Source organism: Ailuropoda melanoleuca, chromosome 8 (genome assembly GCF_002007445.2).
Source record: "Ailuropoda melanoleuca isolate Jingjing chromosome 8, ASM200744v2, whole genome shotgun sequence".
NCBI lineage: Eukaryota > Metazoa > Chordata > Mammalia > Carnivora > Ursidae > Ailuropoda > Ailuropoda melanoleuca.
In genome coordinates this window covers 63523010-63547109 of record NC_048225.1, presented here as the reverse complement: position 1 = coordinate 63547109, position 24100 = coordinate 63523010, and the positions used below count along the sequence as shown (strand labels likewise).

Here is a 24100-nt window from a genome sequence, read left to right as displayed (position 1 = left end):
CAGCCCACCACCATCTGAACAAGAACATGGAAAGGACCTGGCACCAGAAGGGACCCAGCAAGCTGGTGTCTATACTGAACACACAGGCTCCACACCTACTGCCTTGCTTTCCCAAGGAGCCCAGACCTGCAGCTGGGCTGGTGAGGAGCGGTGCTGGGTCCAGTGGCAAAAGGGGGTGCTGCACCAGAGCACCAAGGAGTCTTCTCCTCGACTATGATCTCAGGAGCTGGGTTCTGATAAATCTTTTCCTTGTCTTTTATTTCTGGGACCACAGTGTATCCGTCCTCTGAAACCCCATGTGAACAGGAAACTGTTTATGAACAGCATGCTAATTTGCTAAAAGAATTTTGCTGTTGTGGCTGCTTAACCTAGAACAGTCCTCCTCCCAACTCCCCACCCCCCGCCCTACTCTGCACCAACACAACAGAACAGGTCCCAGAGCCAAAAACAACTCAACCCAAGGGCAGCAGGGTCAGGGGTTGCCTTCCCAAGTAAGGCAGTGGGGCTTGGCCCCTGGGCTCTGGTGCTCATTTGCATATGGTTTTACATAAATGTATATGTGGGCCTCAAGAGGCTTCATTCCAAGTTTAGGGTCAAATTGGTTAGTCTGTGCAACTTCTCGGAAGCATGCATCCCGTGAGACTCCCTGCTTGGTCAGGGTGTGGGGACACACACCTGCTGATGAGCGCCGCTCAGGCGGGGAGATCCCTGGCCCACGCACCAGACACAGTATCCCAGGCAAGGCTCCCTGCCCAGCCCGCAAGGACGCCCCAGCCTCGGAAGCTGTTGTGGCATGGCCAGTGTGGCCGCTGCCCGGTGTTAAAGAATTCTCTTTCAGGACACTTGGGTTGTGTGCAACAGAGGTTCAGCTGCCCCCCCCACACACACACACAGCACCTGGGGCCCGCAGAAGAGCACTTTCAGAGACAATTACATGTCATACCTGTGGCCCATGTGAACACCTCGAGGGCAGGTGTTCCATACCTCGCTTACTGGAAATTTCTGCCAATTCAACGGCCTCAAAGTTTCCATTAAGCACAGGGTACACACTCAGTCCTCCTCCACTTGGATTTGCAATGCAGGAGAATAAAAGCAGTGCAGAGCAAACCAGAAACAGGCAGCGGACCAGCCCTCCCCGGCGGAAAGCCTCCCCAGCATATGCTGCGTCCAGTGCTCCGGACCAGGGAGAACTGATCATTTTGCAATGAACAGAGGGGCCCCTTCATTTTGCAATGAAACCCCCCTGGGGGTTTCCTTCCTTGGGCCAAGTTTCCCCCTGAGTTTCTGTGTATCCAAATGAAGCCAAGTAGAATTGGAGGTATAAAAGTGGGGTTCATTATTCATCCAATAAATGACACTGGGCACCTATTACATACCAAGATTTCAGGTACATACTGGAAAGTAGGTATATGTTGGTGCATTCGTTTCCTAAAGCTACTGTATCAGATTGCCACAAATGTCACTGCTTAGGCTTACCGTGGAGGCAGGAGTTCTGAAATGGGTCGCACAGGGCTGAGATCAGGTATCAGCCAGGCTGCACTCCTCCTGGACACTCTGGGGGAGACCCTGTTTTCTCACCACATCACCAGGGCCCTCCTTCCTCCTTTGCCAAAGGCCCTTCGTGGTTCCATCAGGCCCAGTAGGTAACCCCTCCCCATCTCGGAATCCTTAATTGAATCCCATGTGCAAAGTCCCTTTCGCTACATAAAGTAACAGCAGCAGGGGCCAGGGACCAGGCTGTGGGCGTCACTGGGGGCCATTATCCTGCCTACCAGGACCATGAGCACTACATTCAAGGGAAGCCCGCCCACTTCCGGGCTGGCTGCAGGGGCCGGGGATTCAGAAAGAAAGAAACTCAATGAACAAGGGACAGCGGATTATTCACACTCAGGATAAATCACAACCTCTGGGCCTGCCATTCCCCTCACAAACAGAGGGGCTGAGAAGCTCCTGGCTCCTCCCGCCCCGGGAAGGATGATCACGATCTGAAAGCAGAAGCCGACCAGGCCTGCCTACTGGTCGCTGTGTGCCGAGAGCTCAGGGCGCCCTGCACACCGCTCCTCTCTCCCGAGCTGAATGCCTGCCACCTTCCTCGGCTCCGTGATGCCGCAGGGGCATGCAGGCTAGCCGGTGCTGAGCTCTGGATCTGCACTTAGAGGAGGCAGACACTCCCACTTGCAGGCTGACCAGGAGCCCCAGCTCCAGCAGCGCAATGATGCCCGAGCTCTCTGCGCTAGAGGGTGAGTCATGACAACATGAATCCTCGTTTCCCATCCCCAATCCTTATATCTGCATCTCCTCCAGAAACATCCCAGGGGAGAGGGGAGGGGAAATGCAGATATTCCTGCGGAGATAGCTTTAAGATCCCCTTCATGAACCCAAACCCTGCTCTTAGCTCCTCAACGGCTCTGAAGACTGAGGATTGTACTTGGTACCAACAGACATTTGATGAATGAGCCAATGAAGGGAAAACACTCTCTACGACCTTTCCTTTGGTGAGCTTACCCCTTCCCCCTAGTTCCACTACCATCTCTAGACCAATACCTCCCGGCCGGACATCCACACTCCCTCCCCACCTTCCTCCAAACCTCAAGGTCAGCATGCCCAGAAAAGAACTCATCAACATTCCTCTCCAAAGGCCCTTGCCCGGCTCTGTAACCAGCACCCCTCAGAGGGGTTCAAAGACTTCAGTGATTTTTAACTCATTTCTTATCCACCTGCCACTGATGCCCTGAGCCAGCCCGACCCCCCCAGATCCTGCCCTTCCTCTCCCCCACACCGGCTGGCTTCCCACCTGCTTTCTCTTTGACCGCTCCGTCACCCAGCCACAAATTCTTGGCTCTGGGCATCTCAGCCCCATCCAGCCTTTGTCCTCTCCAGGATTGGGGTTAGCACATATTCTCCCAAGTTGTTTTTTAACAGATTTATTTTTGTAGAGCAATTTTAGTGGTACAGAGCAAAACTGAGTGGAAGACACACAGATTTCCCATAGACTCCCCGTCCCCACCCATGCATGGCCTCTCCATTATCAATGTCCCCACCAGAGTGGGACATTTGTTCAACAGACGAACCTACATCAACACAACAGAGGCACCCCAAAGTGCACAGCTCACATGAGGGCTCACTCAGGGTGCTATGCATTCTGAGGGTCTGGACACAGGTCTAATGACAGGGGTCCACCATCACAGTGCCAGTCCGAGTAGTTTCTCGGCCCTCGAAATCCCCCGTGCTCTGCCTGTTCACCCCTCCCGCCCCCGACACCAGGCCACCCCTGACCTTTTCTTGTCCCCACAGCTTTGCCTTTTCCAGAATCACAGAGGATAGAGCCCTTCCAGACTGTCCTGTTCCACTTAGTAACAAGCATTTAAGGTTCTTCCCTGTCTCTTCGTGGCTCGGTAGCTCATTTCTTTTAAGCTCTGGCAAGTGTCTGAGTTACACCTTCTCCTGGGGGCTCGGAGGCAACTCACTGCTGTGGTTCCTGTGGTGTCCTTCAGTCTTGGGTGGGAACTTCCTGCCACGATGCTGGCCATGCCAAACCAAGTCCCCAGCAGCAATGCTTAGCCACCTTCTGTTTACCCGAGTGCCCCTGCCCCGGGGTTGCTGGGGGTCGGTCAGACATTCCTGTTTCACCAGTCCCTACTCAGAGATCATACTCCACAGACAAGCCACGTCAGACTCCTGACAAGTTCTCCCGAATGCACCCTGACCGTCTGGACTAATCTCTCCGTCCTTCTCCTCCTGTCCATCTGTCAAGATGCTCCAGCCCACATAAAGGTCACCCCCAGTCAGATGGGACCTTTACCGGAACCTCCATCACAGACCTCAGATGAAACATTCCTGAGGACTGGGCCTTTGTCTTTCTCTGCACGGGTCCTGGGTGTCCCAGCAGTGACTGACCAATGAGTGCTTAATACATAGGAATAAACTTAAACACGACTGGTTTGCCCGAGAACTGCCCAGCACGGGGCTGAAAATCCCCCGTGCATGGCCAGGGGCAAGATATCATCTGATTGACGAACTAAACATGGCCTATGCTCTCTTCTGTGTCTCCCACTGCTTCCCACCACTGGGCTGCTCCAGTTCTCACTGGCTCCTTCAGGGAAAGGGACACTCCTCCAGTTGTCAGGAGTGAACAGGAGTGGGTGTGGGGTGTGCCTGTCTTTAGGTGTCCAGGCTGAAACAGACGGAAACACAGGGTAGCCACAAGGGCTCCGAGCATGCCACCACCTGCTAGACCGGGCCGGCCGCGCATTAGGACCTCCATCGGGCCTCCCTGCCTGCCGTACTTTGGAGACTGGCGCATTGGGAGCTCAGAGATTGTGTCACACAGTCCAGACTTCAGAGTGGGTTGGAAATGCTCCGGGGCTGGAGGGGCCGTGTAGTCCGAAGTCTCGTCCCTCTAGTGGCGGCGGGTGACACTGCAGCCTGGGAGGAAAGCACCTGGTCTCAAGCTGACCTCGAGGCTGTGGGCAAGGGTCAGGGGTCCGCTCCTGCAGCCAGGAGAAACTTAACTACAGGGAAGGAGAGCAAAGACAGATGGGCAGGGGTTCTTAGGATGCCCTTCTCCTCCCCAGAGTCCTGGAGTTTGCTTCAATGCAACACATGCCTCCAGGCGGGTGTAGGAGCTGAGAGGCCCTCGGACATCGTATGCCTCGCACCCTCTCCCAGCTTCTGGAGTTCAACTCCACAGCCGCCGTGTGGGTGCAAAACTCTCCAGGAGAGGTGGTCACAATCTCCTCCACACATTCAGCACCCGTGGGCAGGCCTGGGCCAGGAGCGCACTCAGGTCTGGCTTTTGTGAGACTTCAGTCCCAGAGGTCCCCTGGGTCACTGGGCTCTGACACAATCCAAACACTGCACTAGATTCACACGGATGCCAGCTTCGGAGACAGTGAGGTCCCCTGCCTTGACTGGGCTCGCCCCCCCATGTGCCCCAAGCATCTGACCACAGCGTGGAGACTGCTGGCCTTCACGAACGCGGGCTCCCCCCTCATTCACCAAACTGGCCCCTCTTGGCCTGGCTTCCACGACTCATGGTCCTGCCTGGGTCACTCCAGTCGAGCTGACCCACAGGCATCAAGCAGGACCAGATTATGTGTACCATCTTCCTGCACGGTCTCTAGTTTCCTCGTGTAGATGAGTCTCCGTGTAGATGTGGCTGGAACCAGTGTCCAAAGATTCTGCAGCTAAGATGTTCTGTGGCTGCAGATGCCACCCCCGCCGGGAACACCTGCTCTGACCCCGTGCATTCTCCCCAGCACACTGCCGTCCCCTCCCGGGCAGGCCTTGTCTTGCTCCTCGGTCCGTGTGTGACGGCTGTGGAACAGGGAAGTGCATTTGAGGACAGGAGCGCACGAGCTACAACCACAGTGCACACTCTGCACGCACAGGCCTGCCGCCGCCAGCCAGAGCCCAGACGGCCTGCAGGTGCGTCCAGGGACCCGCCTCGGAAGAGGCCGCTTCCTGATTTGTGTGTTCGGCTGCACGGACAAGCATCCCTTCAGAGCCCTCTCGGACTTTACAGCCCAGAGCAGCACCCGTTCACAATGTCCCCCTTCTCCTCCTGCCTAACACCCCAGAGGGCCAGGCTTTCTGTGCCAAGATGAAGGACCAACCACGTCTCATTTCCCTTCCATCGGAGCTACTCACACACGTGAAGTTCCAGGACGAGAAATCAGAGACACTGATCATTCTCCTTAAAAACAAACAAATGGGGGCGCCTGAGGGCTCAGTCGGTTAAGTGATTTGGCTCAGGTCATGATCTCGGGGTGATGGGATCGAGCCCCATGTCCAGCTCCCCGCTCAGCAGAGAGTCTGCTTGTTGCCCTCCCTCTACTCACACGCTCTTTCTCTAAATAAATATATCTTTTAAAAATAAATAATAAAAACAGACAAATCCCTACCCTACAGAGCACAGAGAGCTTGAAATGGCTCCCGGAAAGCGTACCACAGCAGGGGGAGCAGCAGCACGTGGCCAGGGGCCGTGCCGGGGACAGGTGCCTGGGAGCAGTCCCGGCTTGGCCACGCACTCCCTGTGTGACCACAGGCAACTGTGCCTCCATTTCCCAACTGAAAAACAGGTAACTCTAGGATCTGCAATGGCAGAGCGCTGAGGACACGGGGTCCCTGCCAGTAGAACAGGGCCTGTAGGGATCAGCACTCCACCAGCACCAGCAACTCCCATGGCAATGCCCACCCTCCATGCAAGGGCGCAGAACAGCCACGTAGATAAAACATCGCTGACACATTCCCATGTCCAAACAGCACGACCGGCCCTCTCGCCCAAACCACAGTCCCCACGGGCAGGAATCATCGGAATTGGGTGCCAGCTTCCCGGTGACTCGTGTGCACCCAGGGGTCTGAGACCACTGATCTAGAATAACCCGAAGGAATACCCAGGCACAGGTGACAAACACCTCCTCCAGCATCAACCGCGTACCATCTGCCGATGGATGGACAGACAGCGGCCCACAGGCCTCACCGCGGGTCGATCACAGGTGCTTAGCCTTCCTGACAGATCAAACAACGCTGCCCTGGATTCGCTCCACAACCCGGTTGTTTTCCATTAACTACTGCTGGGGAAGGAAAGTGGGAGCCCAGCGGCCTTGGGAATCCTAGAGGTGGGGACAGGCTGGTACCCCGTCCTGTGAGAGATGCCAGAAAGTGAAGGAGAAGACAGCAGGAGTGCTGTGGGCAGCGGCCCACAGCCTCTGACAACTGGCCCCTTCACTGGGGAAATGCACCAGCGCTCAAAATAGGCCCTGGGATCCCGCATCGGCCCCGCACATCCCTTGTCCCCCCACACATCATGATGTGGATGAGTGCCTGGCTTCCTCTGGGGCCTGAGAACTCAGTGTCCTGGGCTGTGCTGGTGCCTGCACAGGGAAACCAAGGCAGGAAGGTGCCCACAAGGCCCTGAATCTCCACGGACAGAACTGGGGATGGAGAAGCAAGGAGGCACTGTCCAGGGTGGCTGCAGGCCCAGTGCCCAGGGGCCTGGGATGAGGACAGCATCACTGAGTAAGAGTGCGGACCCCAGAGGGACCAGTGAGAGAAGGGTGCTGAGGGGGTCCCAGGGTGCACAGGTGGTCGTATTTGGGCACTATTCGCAGGAAATGCCTGGTGGGCAAGGGGGGGTCCTTCTCATCCACTCCCGTCCCCTCATAACGGTGCCCTGCCAGTCTTGCCCGGGGCACAACCTCTCACCATGCAGCAGGTGTTACAGGTCAGGGCAGCGGCCGGGGCACCCGAATCACCGGGAGGCTCAGCCCAGGCCCGGGACCTCCCCTCGGCACCCTGAGGACCCTAACCACAGCACCACACCCCAGCGACACTGAAGTGAGACTCAGAGGCCCACAGGAACCACACCTGCCTAAGGAGGCAAACACAGCACAAAGTAAAGCAATTTGGTGTGAACTTGATTGAAAGTCAATGGTTTCACAGGAAACCTGCCACCTCCACCCGTCCTCACACTGGCCCTCCGTCCTCCACCGTCGGATTTGCCGCCTGGGAAATGACAAGCAGGGGCCTCCAGCCCACCCCAAACCGTCTGTCCCGTAAGGACCGCTCAGCCCTCCCTCAGGCGATGACACACACAAAGGACATCTTGGTAGCTGGTGGCTGTCCCCTGGGCTCAAAGTCTCCCCCACACCCCTGGTTCACAACACAGTGGGCGGGGCCTGGAAGGGTTTTGGAATCACCAGCTGCTGAGGCCCCTGTCACCCTGGGCACAGACACCACCAAGCACAGGGCGGCTCGGAAAGGCAGTGGGGATGCTGAGGGGTAAATAATGACTCAGAGGCTCGCTGGACAGGGGGACAAATGGCTCTGGGTCTGAACCAGCAGAGCGCACAGGGGGGTCCCCCAGACGACGTGGACACCAACACCCTTTGCAAAGAAGCCACACCTGTCAAAGTGCCTCTGACACCTGTTACTCAGGCTGGGAGCCATGAGGTCCTGGGGGGGGGGGTCAGAGCCAAAAGGGGCCTTAGCTGTCTGTGCAGATGGAGAACCAAGGCCCAGAGATTGTGCTGAGGCAGTGAGTGTGAGCCAGCACAGACACACGCACGTGACAAGGCCCAGGGGCTCCAGCCGTTCTCACACCAGCACGCAGTGCTCCCTCTAAGCCCCCCACTCCCACACAGATTCAGAGGGCTTGTGGGGGGTGGGACGAGGGGACCCCACCCAGAAGTGAATCACAAAATCATCAGATAGTAGGATGTCTTCTACTTGAAAGTCCACTTCGAGGGGAGAGCAAGGCAGCAGCCCTTCCCATTAAAGACAGAGGTCAGAGATCAACGTAGTTCGCTGAGCCTTCTATTCGATCCCCAGGGTCCTCACGGGGAGGGGAGGAGAGTCTTAAGGGGCAAGGAAAACTCACAGACCAAACAGCCAAGAGAACACATTTCCCCAGCAAGACAGTGAGCTCTGTTGTGTGGTGAAAGAGGACACAGCCTAGAAGGAGCCATAAGCTGGGGGGACACACGTGGGACCAAACCGTGGGCGATGAACGCAGGTCCTGGGAAGAGTGGTGAGAGGTGGAATGTCCTCCGAACGTCGCCTGCGAGTCTGAGGCCCGGACCTGCCCCAAGGCCTTCTGGAGAGCAACACTGTTGGGGGGGGGGCGTGGGGGCAGGCAGCCACAGGAGCTACTGACCTTGCCACCCCTCCTTTTCCAGAGCAGAAAACGGAGGCTGGTAAAATTAGGAAAGGCAAAGCAGAGGAGAGCTCCAGAGGCCAAATTCAGACAGTCAGACTTGACAAGGGTGGGGGCAGGAGAGATGAACAAGGAGGGAAGAGAATCCACCTGGCTGTGGGCATGAGTGTCCTGGAATTGGGACCACTATGTGACCGCTTCTCAGATGCACATCTCTGTTCATGAGTAGGGATGCCCCCCTCATAGAGAGACAGACAGAGAACATACACGAAAAATGCAAAACCATCCTCCAGTGCCCGTCTCCCTCCAGCTCTGCGTTCTGTTGAATAGGGGTGGGCGGGATACTACATGGGGGCCTCCATCCCACTGAGAGACCCCACTGAGCTGTGGAGGCAGCCCAGCACCCCGCCTGAGCAGTGGGAAGACCAGACAGACATGTTCGTAGTCCTCGTCTTGGTCACTCTGAAACACAGTCGGGTGCCTTTTGCAAACTCCTGGCAGAGCGCCCGGTCCGGGGGTTTAGAGCCACAACTGGCCCGGTGGCCTCGGCCATGTCCCATTGCCTCTCAGGGTTGACAGAGCCCCGTTCCCAAATGAGAAGACTGACCCGATGACCTCAGGTCCCTCTTGGTGTCAAGATTCTAGCACTGGCTGAGTATGTGACTCCATCCCTTTCCGACAATTTAAGTCAAATTAAAAGAAAACAATTCAGCCAACAGGACACCAAACCATCTGTCTGCCCCGAATTCAGAAGAAACGCCATCAGCTAAGCACACAATAGCCCATAAGCCCCCTAACAACACTGGCTGAGCCCTTGACCCCAAACACTTTACTGACTTCAGTTTTGGTTTGCTGTATCGATTTTCTTTTTCTTGAACGACATGTTCCCCTTGGTGCTTGACATGAGAAAGGGGACACAGAGGGAGGGAGTCCACAGACTGAGAGTAGCTCCTAGCAGCCAGGGTCTTGCAGCAACGTGGCCAAGCACTCCTCTGCCCCTGTGGCCCATGTCCTGCCCTGCCCTCAGCGCTCGGTGGGGCTCCATGGCTGCGGCGGGGGCTGACTTCTGAAAACAACACACTCCACCAAGAGCCATGAGTCCCTGGGCTATAAGAATCCTGCCACACCTAACTTTATTTGGCTCCTTTACGATGATTCTAGAATGGTGGAGGAACTAATTTTAAAGGAGGAGCCAGCGCACAGCCTCGCTCTGAGCCAATAACATCACCTCTCCCTTCAGGAGACAATTGATGCTGCCTCCCGTTTACAGAGCAAAATAGCTTACTCTGTACGGTGGCGGAAGTTGCCAGCTTTGCTAATTATAAGACAGTGGCTCCTGGCGGGAATGCAGAGGGGGTATATTCAGTGGTAGAGACAGGGCTGGCAGGGGGGGGGGCTCCGTGCTCGGCTTTGCAGGAAGCAGAGGATGGGTGCTCAGCATGGTCAGATGTGGGGCACTGGGGGGCTTTCTCAGGAAGAGGTGGTAATTGGGGGTCAGGGGCTTTTCTTTTCCAAGATGAGAAGGAAGAGCTGGGTTTCACTTTGCCATTTATCCTCTAGAATTCGGGGCAAAGCAGGCTGGGAGACAGCAAACTGGCAAGACACATTTTTTTGATTCCTGATTCCTGACTCACACACCTGCTGCTCCCTCCTTCCAGGTGAGCACGTGCTCTGCTAAATTCCTGCAAAAACCTCCTCCAAGCGGACTCTGTGAAAGCCGTGGGCTCAGAGGGCAAGCCATGTGACACAGAGCCATGTCACGTGGCCCCCATGGAACGCTTTAACGAAGAGAAGGTGGAGTCCCTCCTGAGAAGCAGTGGACAGTCATCACCCAGGAGGTCCAGCCTCTTGGCCGGAGTGCAGCAGCCCCGCATCATGTGGCGTGAGCTTCCGCAGCTCCCCTGGGCTAATACAGCGTGGCGTCCGTGGCACCAGGAAGCTCACCTCTGCTTTAGAGACAAGCTTGCTTTCTCTGAATACAGGGGAGCGGACAGTGACACTGGAGAGCTCAGAGAGGGAACACCATCGTGTTCTGGTCATCCAACATCTATGCCCCCTTCCATACCAGCCTGATTTCGTCTGAGGAACTACCTGTCCCCTCTGAGTGCAGTCCCAGCGGGAGGGTGAACCCAGGTGCCTGGAGACCCCATGACACTTCTACTCACCGCTCAGTGCAGCCACCAAGGGCACGACCCAAGCTGAGCCTAGGAGACCCGTCCTCAGAAGCAGTAAGTCAAGGACAGAAGGAGGAGGGCCAGCAACGAAATCCAGGTAATTCTGTGTCAAGTCTTGTTTTCCAGACCTGCCGTGCATTGTATGAGCCCTCCACGCCCCCTTCCCAGAAATCCCTTTGCTGATTAAGGTGGCTGCAACCGATCTCTAGAACCTCAGCTGATACGTTCCCTACCCGGAAGGCCGTCAGGAAAGAAGAGCCACAAACAGAGAACAGGGAAAGAACGAGATGCCGACGGTAAGCAGCTGCAGAACTGGATAGGACCCCAGAGACCACTGTGTTCAGCGCCTTCCTATTACACGCTCACATGCACACACCCACGTGTACATGCACCCATGCATGCATGTACAAGCTCACACGTATGTGTACACATGTGCACACACGTATGCATGCATGTACACGTGTGTGCACGCACCCATGCAAGCGGCCCAGGAAGGTGCAGGGACTTTACACCCACAGAGCAGTTTGCGGGAGAGCACCGCTCAGCAGCAGTGCCGACCTCAGAAGCTGCTGACCCCTTTCCAGGGCAGGACTTTGGGTCTAAAACTGCCAGCCAGTGAGGGAAAAGGGTGTCGAGACCAAACACATTTCTCTCCAGTCATTTCTCTGCACTCAGCACATATGCTATGTTGGCCTCCACTCAATCCCTCCGCACCCTCCAGAACCTCCAAGAAAAATCATCCCCGGATAAGTCGCGCTGCAGTCATGATGAAGGGGCTCAAGGTTCCGCCACATCGGGTTTGATCCCCAGCTCCAGATAAGGGTTCTGCATTCTCTGGGAGACTGAGCCCCCCTGCCGCCACACTCCGCTCCTGCTCCCGCTCCGTGGCTGTCGCCAAGCCCTCCCTCCTCACAGAGTGGCCAGTGTCGGCTCTTTGCCACCGCGGCTTAGAAGCCCTGTCGCCAGCAGGATCCCCACCCAGTGGTCTGCCCAGGACGGGCGACAATGAAGACAATCAGAGCTCTGTAAGGATGTCAGGCAGGCCCACGGGGTTCGTGGGGCCCGCACCATTTGCCAGCGAACACACAGAAAGGAAGAAAGGGAGCAGGATCGTCTGTCTATCCGCTCAGTGTAGAATTTAGAAACAGTTGGCACAAACGTGTTCTCTTTGGCCCTGGTCTGCCTACAGCTGCCACAAAGCCTCCCCAGCTGGCAACGCCTCGGGCCACGGGGCTCGGTCTCCACACGCGCGCACATCCGGGCCAGCCCCTCTGCCCGCAGCTCCCCCGAGGTGCTGGCGGCCCAGCGGGCACCCTGGAGCCGGCTCCCGCACACACAGGGTTCCCTGCATATCCGGCCTCACACCTCCAATTCCTGCTTCCTAATCTCTGCATTCTGTGGGGCTCGAATCACTGAGCTGTCTCCATGCCTGCAACCCCTGCAGTTGCTAATTCCTTTTCTCAATAAGCTCACAGAACACATTTAAATATTTTTTTTATCCACGAGACAAATGTCTCTATTATATAGGGGACCATCTGGGCTGCTATAGCTAGCTGGCTATGTTGCTATCAACTCTTTTTTTAGGGTTCATGAATCAGTTGCCAATAAGAAAAAAAAAAGGAAGTCAGCTCCAAGATTCTGCTTTCCTCCCCTGCATTTTTCCCCAGCAGGAGAGCTGTATCCCATCATCCAAATGGACCCCGGGAAGGCGCAAACAGCAGAGGTACCTAAGGCTGGTGCTCTGGAAATGTCAGCCTGAAATTCTCCTCGCCTTGGGGGAGGAAGGTGGTGTCAGCTAACTTCCCAGCCCTGGGGCCCTCCAGCTGGGCTAAGTAATATTGTGCAGCCTCTGGCAGATCTAGGATATATGCCAAGGAGAAGGAACAAAAGGAGGTCAAATGCAAGAGAGGAAGTACGGGAGGAGGGAGAGAGTGGTCAAGGCCTGGGAGCCCCCAGTGCCAGGGACTCGTTGCCCACCACACACTTCGGAGCAGCCAGCCGTGGGAGCACCTGTGGGCGGCAGTGGGGAGCCAGGCTCTGGATGCCACGCAGCCCAATCCTGAAAGGAATATGAATGGAAAGCCAAGGAATGGAAGGAGGGGGACATATTAAACAGGGATTCGTGGTGTCCTGGCCCCCGGTTCCTCCCACAGTGGGAAGAAAGGACGTCAGGGTGTCATTCAGTCAGAAACGTGTCCCTAGCGCAACCCTGCAGCTTCTACAGACACGGCGAAGGACCAGTGACAGCTCCATTCTGGCTAAGCGGCATCAACCCCACCCCCGACTGGGGCAGTTCCAGGCACTGGCCACATGTAGGCAGGCCTAGGCTGGGGCTCTGGGCCCTAAGCCCCTGGGTGCGGAGAGTCAGGGGGATGTCTGTCTCAACTGACCCCGTGAAGACATTCACCCTGAACTGCAAATGGGCACGCAGGCACTCCCCGCCTCCCACACCCACCACCAACCCTTCCCCCGGGGGACAGAGAAAAGCAAATCCATCCTCCCTGGAGGTCTGGCCAGGAAAGTGGGGTTTTCCCTGCTACGGGATATTTTTGGTTGTGGCGGTAACTGTATGCATGTGTGAGAGACAGAGACACAAACAGAGGGCAATCACATTTTTACAAATCTGGGGGTTTTTTTTAAACCACTTTTGTGACTCAAGGCAGCTCAAAGGAGCTAAAAAATGAAGCCATCCTGTGAATGGGCCCATGAGCTGACAGCCTCCTTCCCAACCCCCCGTCCCTTCCTGGCCCCAGTGACACACGTGTGTCCCCTTGACAGCCACCAGGGCCGTGCGAGCCTGTGTGCCACCCGTCCACGTGAGAGCAGAAATGCAAACTAGGTTTTATTGAACAACAACAACAACACTTCCACCAGATCCCTTGGTTCCTCACTCAGGTCTGTTCTCCAGTTCTCAGGCAAATACTGCTGCCTCTTCCTGATAAAGCCACCCAGCGCCACGCCCCCACCCCGCCCCGGGCAAAGCCAAGGTGTTGACGACGAGGACTCAAAGCCACGACTTGAAAAGACACTCTATAACTGACTCGCCTTAAAGACTTGAGGACTCCAGATGACGTAGCAAAACAGAGCAGGTATTTCAGCCCACGAGTACACGGGGGCTTTCGTGGCACTGCCGTCGCCGCCAGTCCTGGAGGAAGGCAGACAGAGGCCACTGGCGGGGACCAGAGGTCAAGACAGAGCGGGCGCAGCCAAGGCTGAGGACCGAAGGAGCATCTGCTTGTGGAAGTAGGGGAGCCACAGAAAGTAAACAGAATCCCCACAGGATCCTGCATGCAAGAGGAGGGAAAACGGGGCATTGGAGACCCCGGTCACCCATGTTCCCCGCGGCTCTGCTCACAGAAACAGCCGCAGGTGGACCCAGCCAAGGAAGGGATGAGCAAACTACAACACACGCAACGGAACGCTCTCCAACCGTAAGAAGTAAGGAGGCGGCACCTGCCCCCAGGTGGAGGAGTCTCTGGGGCACTGTGCTCTGTGAAGCAAGCCAGACAGACAGACGGACAGGACTCGCTTGTATAAGGCGCCAAGAGCAGCCACATTCAGAGACAGGAAACAGGAATGTGGTGTCACGGGGGTGCCAGGGCTGGAGGAGGATGTGGCGGGAGGGGGGGGTCATTGTTTCGTGAGGACAGGGTTTCAATGTGGGAGGACGAGAAAGTTCTAGAAGTGGATGGTGGGGGGTGGCAGCACAACATGAACACACTCAATGCTGCTGAAGCGCAGGCTTAAACGTGGTTGGAGAGTTAATCCTATGTGACCTATATTTTACCACAATAAAAAAAATTAAAGTTAAAACATGAAGGGAGCCAGGCAGCACCCGAAGGAGAAACCTCTGGGCCAGGTGAGGCCCATCTCCCGGTCAGATAGCCAGGCCGACACGGAGAAAGGCCAGCCATAGGCCAGAATCACAGACACCTAGGGGTCTCGACAAGGCAGGCTAAGTTTGGGCCAGACAGTTCCATGAGGGACAGAGACCGGTCTACCCCGCCTGGCTCTGCACCCCCGACTGGTGCCCATGCCAGTTCTGGGAAGACGGAGGCAGAACGGGAAGACGGAGACAGAACAGGCAGCCCGCCCTCTCCGTGCCCGTAGTCACTGAGACCCACAGATCCTGCAGGGAGACAACTTCACAGCTCACTTGCGAGCACAGCCTGGGGGTCAGGCAGTGACAGGAGACCCCATTCTCAGAGCCCCGTCCGAGGGCGGTGCCAGGGCCCACGATGATGAGCTGTCCCCCCGACCATAGTGTGTGCCCTCTGGCTGCAGGGGGTGCTTGGACCGTTCTGTGTCCGCCTGGCTCGGAGCAGGTGGAGCAAGGCCAGCACACGCTGCACCCACGCACTTCCCAGGGGCCAGCCACCACCGTCCCCAAAGCCATAGGCTCCCTCTTCTTCCAGGGGCTTCAAGATCCACCACCCAAACAAGGCGACAAAGAGGTGACTGTCAGAGCCACCAACCACAGCTGTGCTCCGCACCTGTTCATCGCATCCTCCTACGTTCCGCGGATGTGAAACGGGGACGGCAGAGCCTGCCCTCCGTCCGTGCTGACCTCACTGAGAGCGAAGCCGGGCCACCGGAGCTGTGCACCGACCCCGGGTCACGTGGGCGCAGGCGCCAATGAGCCTCATGAGCTTTCCCAGCGTCGGTGCTGAGCCAGAGTGAGCGGCTTGACCGTGGTGAGACGGGAGCCACACCATGCAAGAACACATAGAACACAGATCCATGAGGGAGGAGGGGAAACACACAAATCTGGGCACCATGAGACCTACCCTCCCCATGGGGTGGGACATGAGATGGACGCTGAGCGTGGAGGTGGGCACGCGACGCCCTGCTACACCCGCCAGCAGCCCACCCATGCGGCGCCACCTGCAAGCTGACCCTAGTCTTCCACCCTATGCCGTTGCCCCCCCACCCAGACTGGGACGTCCTAATGCCCAGGACCCCGGGCCCCAGAAACGTCGGCAGCTTTGTTAGAGTCTTCCAGATTAATCTTGATTTCTGTATGTTTTTTGGTGCTTTTTGTTCGGGCAAGACTGTCCCATGCTTGCCGCTTCTATGTCAAATTAAAAATATTTGCCAGCCTCATTGTTAGGTTCCAGATTGGTATTCAGAGACCAATTCAGGATTTAATTGTGCACTTGGAGCTTTCAGTAACCTTTATGGAAATTAATCAGATTCCAAGAGCCATTAAAAGACGTTGTGGCAAATCTCAGTGCCCCATGTTAGGACGCAGAGGTCCTGGCTGCAAACGATCCCAGACAAGAACCACCTCCAGCTCCGCAGATCTGGGCACACACCTCTTATGCACGACCTCAGTGCTGGATCAGGACAGACTCAGCCTCTTCTCTAAACAAACACAGCCCCCTGTCCCTTTTTGAGAACCTGCCCCCACGAGAAGACAAGCAACTCACAAAGAATCCAAACGGCAAAGACATCAGGCTGGAACTTCAGATCTCCCTTATCTAAGCCACAGGGGGACTGTCTGCACCCAGTCATCACGGGAGGGGAGCCTGGTGCATCTCACAATCATCTCTGATCAAAAATGGGTGCCCCCAGAAACTGTGGGGCTTCTGTCTCAAAGCATCAATCAGCCCACCCGACATCATCCTGTCACTGTCTGGCAGCCCATTCCAATGACAGCAGCTCCCCCTCACCTCTGCTGTTCAGAACCACAGTCCAGGGCATCCCTCCTCACCTGCACCCAGACTCAGGTGCCCCGTCGGCGTCTCCCCCACCCCAGGGATGCCGGGCTGAGCTTGGATGTGCTCCTACCACCTGGACAGTGCTCCATGGGCCTCCGGTAGAGCCCAGGAATGTGCATTTTTAACAAGCATCCAGATGACTGCTATAACCAGGTGAGTCCAGGAAACCATTCACTGAGCAAGAGTATACGGGCCTTAGCTGGTGCAATCAATCACCCAGATCCTGGATCTGTGTCTTCTGCCCTCACTGGGCTCTGACCATGGGGACACTTCTGTGCAGGGGGGCTCAGGCCACAAATGAGGGTGGCGGTTCCTGCCCAGGAAGGGTTAACAGTCCAGGCACAGAGACAAAAGCAATCCCCGGGGATGAGTGCAACATAGGGGCTCAGACCAGGGCACCAGCAAGGTGGGGTCACGGACCAAGACAGTCAGGCCTCGCCGAGGACAGAGGCTGGGGCAGAGCAGAGCAGCTGAGCTCTGCTGAGCTACGGAACAGCCCGTGCAGGTAGCTACAAGAAGCCGAGAATGTCGGGAACACGGAAGACAAGGGATGCAGTTGAACTGTTACCTGGGCCCGGCCCTGCAGGGCCCAGCAGCCAGAAAAAGTGTTTGGTATGAGGAGGACACGGAGAGATCCTTCTAGAGCTAGAAAGATCACTCCTGGAGGCTGGGGCGGGGGAGTCATTCAGGTGAGATTTAACCAAGGGTGCCGGTCCAGACGGGGCACGCACCCTGAGAAAGGGCAGGAGAGGGCCTGGGCCAGGTAGGCAGGGGGAGGCAGAGGCGGGTGGATACAAGGGAGCGCTAATGGGGGAAGACTGGAGCACTGCAGGGCAGGTCACCATGGTGGTGAGGAGGCGCAACCCAGGGTGTGGAGCAGGCGGCCCCATACAGTCTACGGGTTAAGGGGTACAAGCACTTTGGGATGGGGGGCAGGGAAGGAAGAGCTACAAGGAAGACATGGGCCAGCACCTTGAGGCCACAGACAGGCCTCCTCCACGGAGGAGCCCTGAATGGCCCTGGGAGACAGGCCACCGGAGCCCTTGCAGAGAGTGGGGCCAAGAAGAGGCAGGGCACGAGGCGGAGCCAACGAGGAAACACATTGCCTTAAATAAGGTGGTTAAGAAGCCAAAGTGGCAAAACGCGAACATTTGCTGATTCTAGATGACGGGAGCAGAAGGCTGTTTAGTCTGGGTGCTTTTCTGAACATTTGCTACAAGAATAAAAAGAGGGAATGGGGAGGCAAAGCTGGTCTGCGAAGGAAGAGGCCAGCAGCATTGGGAGGGCCCAGGACAAAGCAACCAGCCCATGAGCTCAGGAACACTGTGGACAGACCAGTGGAGGGCAGTGGCTGAGGACACAGGAGCTGGGGGCCAGTGATGGGCAATGTCCCTGGGGAGCCCACAGGGGAGGAGCTGGCCTCCGACAGGAGAGACAATTCTGAGTCAGAGAAGGAAAGAGAGCTGTGCAGCAGCTCAGGGATGGGCCAGGTGCCCAGCTGTCCCTGCCAGAGTAGGGGGCTTCGGGGGCCCTGGGAAAATGCCAAGGATCTGGAACAGCATCGTAGGGGCTTAAAGAACCAGCCAGGATCACACTGGAGGGTCAAAGGCTGAGCCATGCATCACCCGCTCCAGCCGCCCTGGGCACAGGCAGATGGCAGACAGGGGCCGAGTGGGTCCCTGAACGACCGCGGGCACGAGGGACCAAGAGCAGTACTGAGAGCTGACTGGAGGTCGGTGAGGTCAGGGGGCAAGGGGTGGAACACAGGAAATGGTCCTGGTCACATGGGGCCATGCCCAGGCAACAGAGTGTGTGAGAGCCCTGCTCCCTCCCCAGAAAGATGGGAGATGCAGAGGGGGCCCGTGATTGTGACAGATGCCAGGGCCTGGCAGGACCCCTGGGGGAGTGGCCGACAGAAGAATACGACAGCCCAGGGACATGTGGCAAGGGTGCTAGCCGCCCAGCACATTGCTAGGAGAGCGGGGCACCAGGGGAACTGGTTTGCAGACGTACTGGGAGGGGGAGCAGCAGCAGAAATCGAGTACAGGGGAGACCCCGTGCAGAGCAGCAGGCAGGGGGTACGGGTGGTGGACAGGCGTGAAGCGAGGTTACCAGGCCTCGCACTGCAGGAGGGGACTCTGCCCGTTGGCTTCAGGGCATTACCTGGCAAAGGCTTCATAACGGTCTCTGCCTTTACTATCTGTTCGGCGACGCTAACGTCAAAGTCAAACGTCACAGGGGCCCCCCAACATCCCACCCCAACTGGGCCCCGAACTTCACCAAGCAGTGGGGTTGGGGGCCCGTGCCTCCCTGAATTCTGCACCCTCCTTCCTCTCTCCCGCCTGACTGTAGGGGGAAATACCGGAGTCTGGAGGCCGTCCCCTGCAGAGGTAGTCATGGAAGATTGCCCACCAACCCCTCGGCACCAGCAAAAGACAGGTGACACAGACGGCACCCCTTACCAAAGGCGCGCTCCCTGCGCACAGCCAGCACTCATCCCCAGCTGTGCCCCTGCAGGACCAGCTCCGCCCTCATCAACACCAGCCCAGCACCCCTACTCGTGGTCAGTCTTCGGTAAAAGCAACAGGTTCCAAGTTCCAAAATGCCGGGGTGCCGCAGAAAACACACGTACCCAAGCCGCCCAGGGAACTGTCCCGGAGAAGTAGCCAGAAGCCAATTCAGAAATGAGTCAGCACGTCAGCCAGAAGGGAGCAAGAAATCATCCCCCAAGTATTTGCTGAGCCCCTTGCACAGGCCCAGCACCATCGTCGGCTCTGACGAATGAGGGTGACCCAGAAAAGGTGGCTGTGCTCTCGTGGAGCTTCCTTCCACACCTGCTGTGGAGGTGCAGAAGGAGGACGGGGTGGGGAGGCTGCAGGTGCAGACCCCACATCAGGCATGGGAACGCCAGAGGGGATGGGACATCCCAGACGGAAGGAAGGGTGTGGTCCAAGTAAGCACCGTCCGCTGGCAGACCAAAGCAGGGTCTTCCAAAGCCAGGCAGTTTAACCCCAGGCAGCCCACCATGTCACATCAACAACTTCTTGTTTCCAGATGGAGAAACGGAGAGGTCCACCGGGTCCCTGGGGCTGGATCTGTGCCAGGCTGGGACTGACCGCGAGGCTCCACCAGGACGCCGTTCTGCCCAGCAAAACTGCCTCTCAGTAAATATGTGCTGTTATCGTCTGTTGGGACCCCTCCAAACCCTCCCACAGCAAACGCTGCCATGCATCCAAAGAAATATTATCAGGAATTCATTTTATTTGTATGTTGTCAAAATTCGGAAGCCTTACAAGTGACTCTAGGTATTTAAAAAAAAAAAACAACTCTGAAAGCTAAAAACCTGAAATGAGTCTTTGATCTTTTCCAAGAATGGTTTCATTTGTATTTATATAAATACGACCATCTGCAAAAGGCCCAACCAAGCCAGAGCTGAGCATGCCCTTGCCAGGGAACGCTGTTCATTTTATATCGGCTGGAAATAGAAATCACTTCACATCTTAAACCCGTCAGAACACCTTTCTTCCTTCTACACACCCATATGTAATTTTTTTAAATACACAGATACGCGATGTTTGGAAGAAGAAACCCCCAAATCTTTTCTGGAGAATATGATTAACGGTGATTTTGTTCCATATATGTCCCTGTATTTTCAAATTTTTCAGCAAGGAACCTGTATCATTTTATAAGCAGAAAAACTAATTTTTCAAAGACTGAAATAGAATCTCCTCTTTTTTAAAAGGATATATAATGTGTTAGGTGTCTCTGTTGTTACAACTCCAATCAGAAATTCCAGCCCCAAATATTTCATTTCTACAGAGAAAGGTAATCCACTGCATAAAAACATTATCTACTATTATCAAAGTTAAACAAGCCAAAGATAGTGACTTGAGTTAGAAAGACAACATGGGCACACCAGGCTCAGACTCAGGTCAAATCCCAGCTCCAGCACACACCAGCTGTGCAACCTCGGGTAAGTTTCATAACCTCTCTGATCCACAGTTCCCCGGGTCTATAAAATGTCAGCTGTGAGGAGTGCAGGACTTCCAGGGGCAGTAAGAGGCCATGTGCCTGCAGGCACACAAAGCTACATACACACAAAACAAACAAAACACAGACGCTCACTTTTATTCTGCATGTTCCAAATGTGGCAAATAGTGGCTGGTAGAAAAATAATTGGGAATTCAAATTATTTTCATTTGAAAACAGATGTAAATAAATTTTCAAAGTAAAACATAAGACTTGAAAGCAATGTGCATATGGCCACATCCACCCTTTCCCCTGGGCCTTCAGGGGGCAAAAAAACAACTCAAGGGACATCTGACAGCTCCTTGCTGAGTGCCTAGAACTGGCCAGCTGGACACGGTCATTAAGTGGTAGCTACTATTATCACCTCTAAGAAGGCGTGTACCATTAAGTAAGAAAAAGGTGCCTTCTTCCTGTCTTACAGCCAAGACACGGCGATGGGGCAGGCTTTTTAACTGCGGTATATTGCTAAGTGTCCAGTGCATTCCCGGGGATGTTAACAGACACTAAGCAATCGATAGGGCTTATCAGATCAAGAAATGTATAAGGAAGATAAGCCAGAAAGAAGGCAAACACACAGCCTAACGTAGCACCAGCTCTCCTAAATTTTCGTGGAAGTAATTGCCACTGTATAGGCAACACCCACACACACAACATGTGCATTGATTTCCCCTTTCAATGCTCAGGAGCCAAATCAACGTGGGGAGGCTCTGGGCTGTTTGATTCCAAGACAGGGGGAAGGAAAATATGCAGGAAAGAACAGAGGCTGGAGACTTGGCAACAATTGTTGTAATCTGAATTCAAAGAGCACAGGTTCTTCTTATTATCAGCAACTGGAATCTTGCCACTCCCACTGGGAAGCTGGTCAGGACCTGTCGGCATTCCACTACTCCACAGACAAGGGGGTGCATGCTGGGAAGCCTAGCAGAGGCCAACAGGGGATCACCGCATCGGCCAGCTTTGCTTCACACGGCTATTAGTCAACCAGCTGCACACACCATCCATTTAATTAACCTGCTCTTGAATTATTTATTATCTTCCCCTGAGTGAGAGGAAATTCTTCGAGCTGGTTACCTGCTTGCTCCAGGGGCTTATGCAGAGAACCCCTGTGCTGACAGTTTGTTGGAGCTCTGGGCTACCTGCCACCCTCTGGCCAAGACAAGAACATAAAGAAACAGCAAGTGAAGTATTTCCGAAAAGGGGGAGTCTTCGTTAGCCTTCTGGAATGCAAATAACTCCCCAAATCTGGGGAACACAGAAAGCTCCTTTGAAACACGTGAGCAGGTAGATATGTGCTGCAGTGTTTGGGCGTGATCTGTTCTGCACCCCTATTTATTCTAAATTAGGTTAAGTTTCCTTCTCCCTTAACAATGTCAACAACTCCACAACTCCTAAGCTCCTTTCTGCAGAGAGAATTAGACCCAGAATCCTGGGGCAGAGGAGGAGAGGCCACAAAATCCCATCACTTCTTACTGCCTGATTTTTTATCAGCCCTGAAATTCCTGTGTCTGAATTCCCTCTCCAACCACCCCCCCTTCCTAAACCGACTGATTCACAGACTTGCACCATCTAGGCTCAAGGGGAAGCCTGGGGACCACCCAAGTCAACTCTCACTTTGGGGATGTGGAAGGAAGCATCTAGCCTGCTGCTGGGTTCCGTCTCCTCGCTCCCAGACAGCCCTGCAGCAGGACCTGCTCTAGCTTAGTTCTATCTTAAGATAAACCCTCTCACTCCAGAAACCGATCCTAGAAAACACCAGCATCCCACCCACCCTGCAACTCTTCTGGTCGGGCATCTGCCCCTGCAGATGCGCTCTGTCAGGTTCGCCTGAGACGGAGAGGAGCCTCCAGGAATCCATCCCAGGGACCTTTCCCGCCCCCGGACTCGCTGGGCGGTGAGGCTGCCCCCGCAGCGGGCTCCGTCTGGAACTCCCCACCTCTGCCGTTCTTCCCACCAGCTCCCGACACTTGGAAGAAGGGGGCCCTGAGAGCGATCGGCTTGCCAAGTGTGGCACCGTCTCTGTGCTGCGGCCTCCCCCTCCCCCTGTGCAGAAGTGTCGCACGTCCTAGACCCCCACTGCACCTGCAACCAGGGCCCACCTAGACTGCCCCCAGAGGACCGCGGGACGCCTGGGGCGGGGAGTCTGCCACCTGCGGGGGCCTTGCAGGGGCTGGGTGGCTGGGCCCCCGGGGGGCGGAGGAGAGGGAAACTCGTCGCCAGCCTTGGGCCTCTCCCCGCGGAACCGGCGACCCCAGCCTCTGGTCCCCTCCCCTCCGGGCCTGGATCGCCGCGCGCCCTCTCCAACGGCGCTCCCGTCGTGTTTCCGCTTTGCCTCCGAACATGTCTAACTAAACACAGCCCACCGCAGACGCTGACATTTTCAATGTTTAGTTGTTATAGTTACTTGACTAATTGCCGGGACGACAGCGGCGCCGCTCCTTCGCTCCCCGCGGCAGGGAGGAGCAGGGTAGGCGGGGATGCCGCCGCGCGCCCCGGGCCCAACACGGGGCCCTCGCCCGGGAACCAGCGCTCCCTTCGCCCCTCACCAGCAGCCGGGCACCAAGGGCGCGCGCGCCGCGGGCTCGGGATGCCGCTAACTGTCCCCTGACGCGGGACGGGGCCCGCCAAGGGCCCAGCCCGCAGGTGTGAGGCGACTGGCCACCCTGTCCGCCGCTCGCGCAACGTCAGGTGCACTTCAGAGAAACCGGGGATGGGGTGGCCGGGGCGAAAGAAAAGAGTTAGAAGCCGCTGCCGGTTACTCACGTGCCAGATAGCGAAGAAGATGAGCGCAGCGCACAGCACCAGGGACAGCATGTAGCAGAAAGCAGCGAAAGTGAAGGCCATGGCCAGTGGCGGGGCCACGCGCACCCAAGTCCCGCAGCACACCAAGAAGGTCCTCAGAGGCCAGCGCCCCTCGAGGACCGCACTCCCTCCTAAAGGGGCAGACGGGACTAGGGCCACACTCTCGCGTCGAGGCCGGAGGCTGGTAGGAGGCAGGCCCGCAGGGGAGCCTCGAGAGTCAGGGGCGGCGAGCAGATCTGGGATGCCGAAGCTCCTTCGGCGGCCGGAACGCCAGCCCGCCCGCCCGCGGACACACAGCGAGGTGCTCCAGCGTCGCTGGCGGGAATAGTCCCCAAACCGAGGAAACCAGTCAGTAGAGAACTCGTGCAGACGAGCGCAGCCAGAGAGCCCCCGAGGCAAACCCGGCGAGAGCCGCGCGACGAGCTCCAGCGCCCGGAATCCCGGGGAAGAGCCGCCGCTTCCCGGGCCCGAGCCCGAGCCGGAGGGGAGGCGGGCGCGCCACCCGGGACCCTCCCGCGCCGCCCGGCGAGCTCCTCCCAGATCCCAGAGCCGCTGGCGCTCCCTCCCCGGAGCACAGGTCTTGCGGGGGTCGGAGGAGCGGGTGCCCCGCGCGGCGACCCGACCTCCCCCGAAACCAGGCTGGACCCGGCGCGCACGGATCCGGCCCCGCGGGCCTGCCGGCGCCCCGGCGGCCGCAGCGGCCGGTTTCAGGCCGGGAGCCG

General features: G+C 56.6%; 1 protein-coding gene across 5 annotated transcripts in view; it reads right to left on the bottom strand.

Annotated features, from left to right (window-relative positions):
• The window catches only part of CNIH3 (cornichon family AMPA receptor auxiliary protein 3), a 205553-nt gene that overhangs the window by 63063 nt on the left and 118390 nt on the right, over nt 1-24100 (bottom strand). For 2 of the 5 annotated variants that reach the window (XM_034666595.1, XM_034666596.1), the window contains exon 1: nt 23340-24067. The exons of the other annotated variants lie outside the window; for them this stretch is intronic. In XM_034666595.1, the coding sequence (XP_034522486.1) occupies nt 23340-23420 (81 nt within the window). In that variant the 5' untranslated portion in view covers nt 23421-24067. Of the gene's footprint in view, nt 1-23339; nt 24068-24100 lie in introns of those variants that run through there. 5 annotated transcript variants of the gene reach the window in all.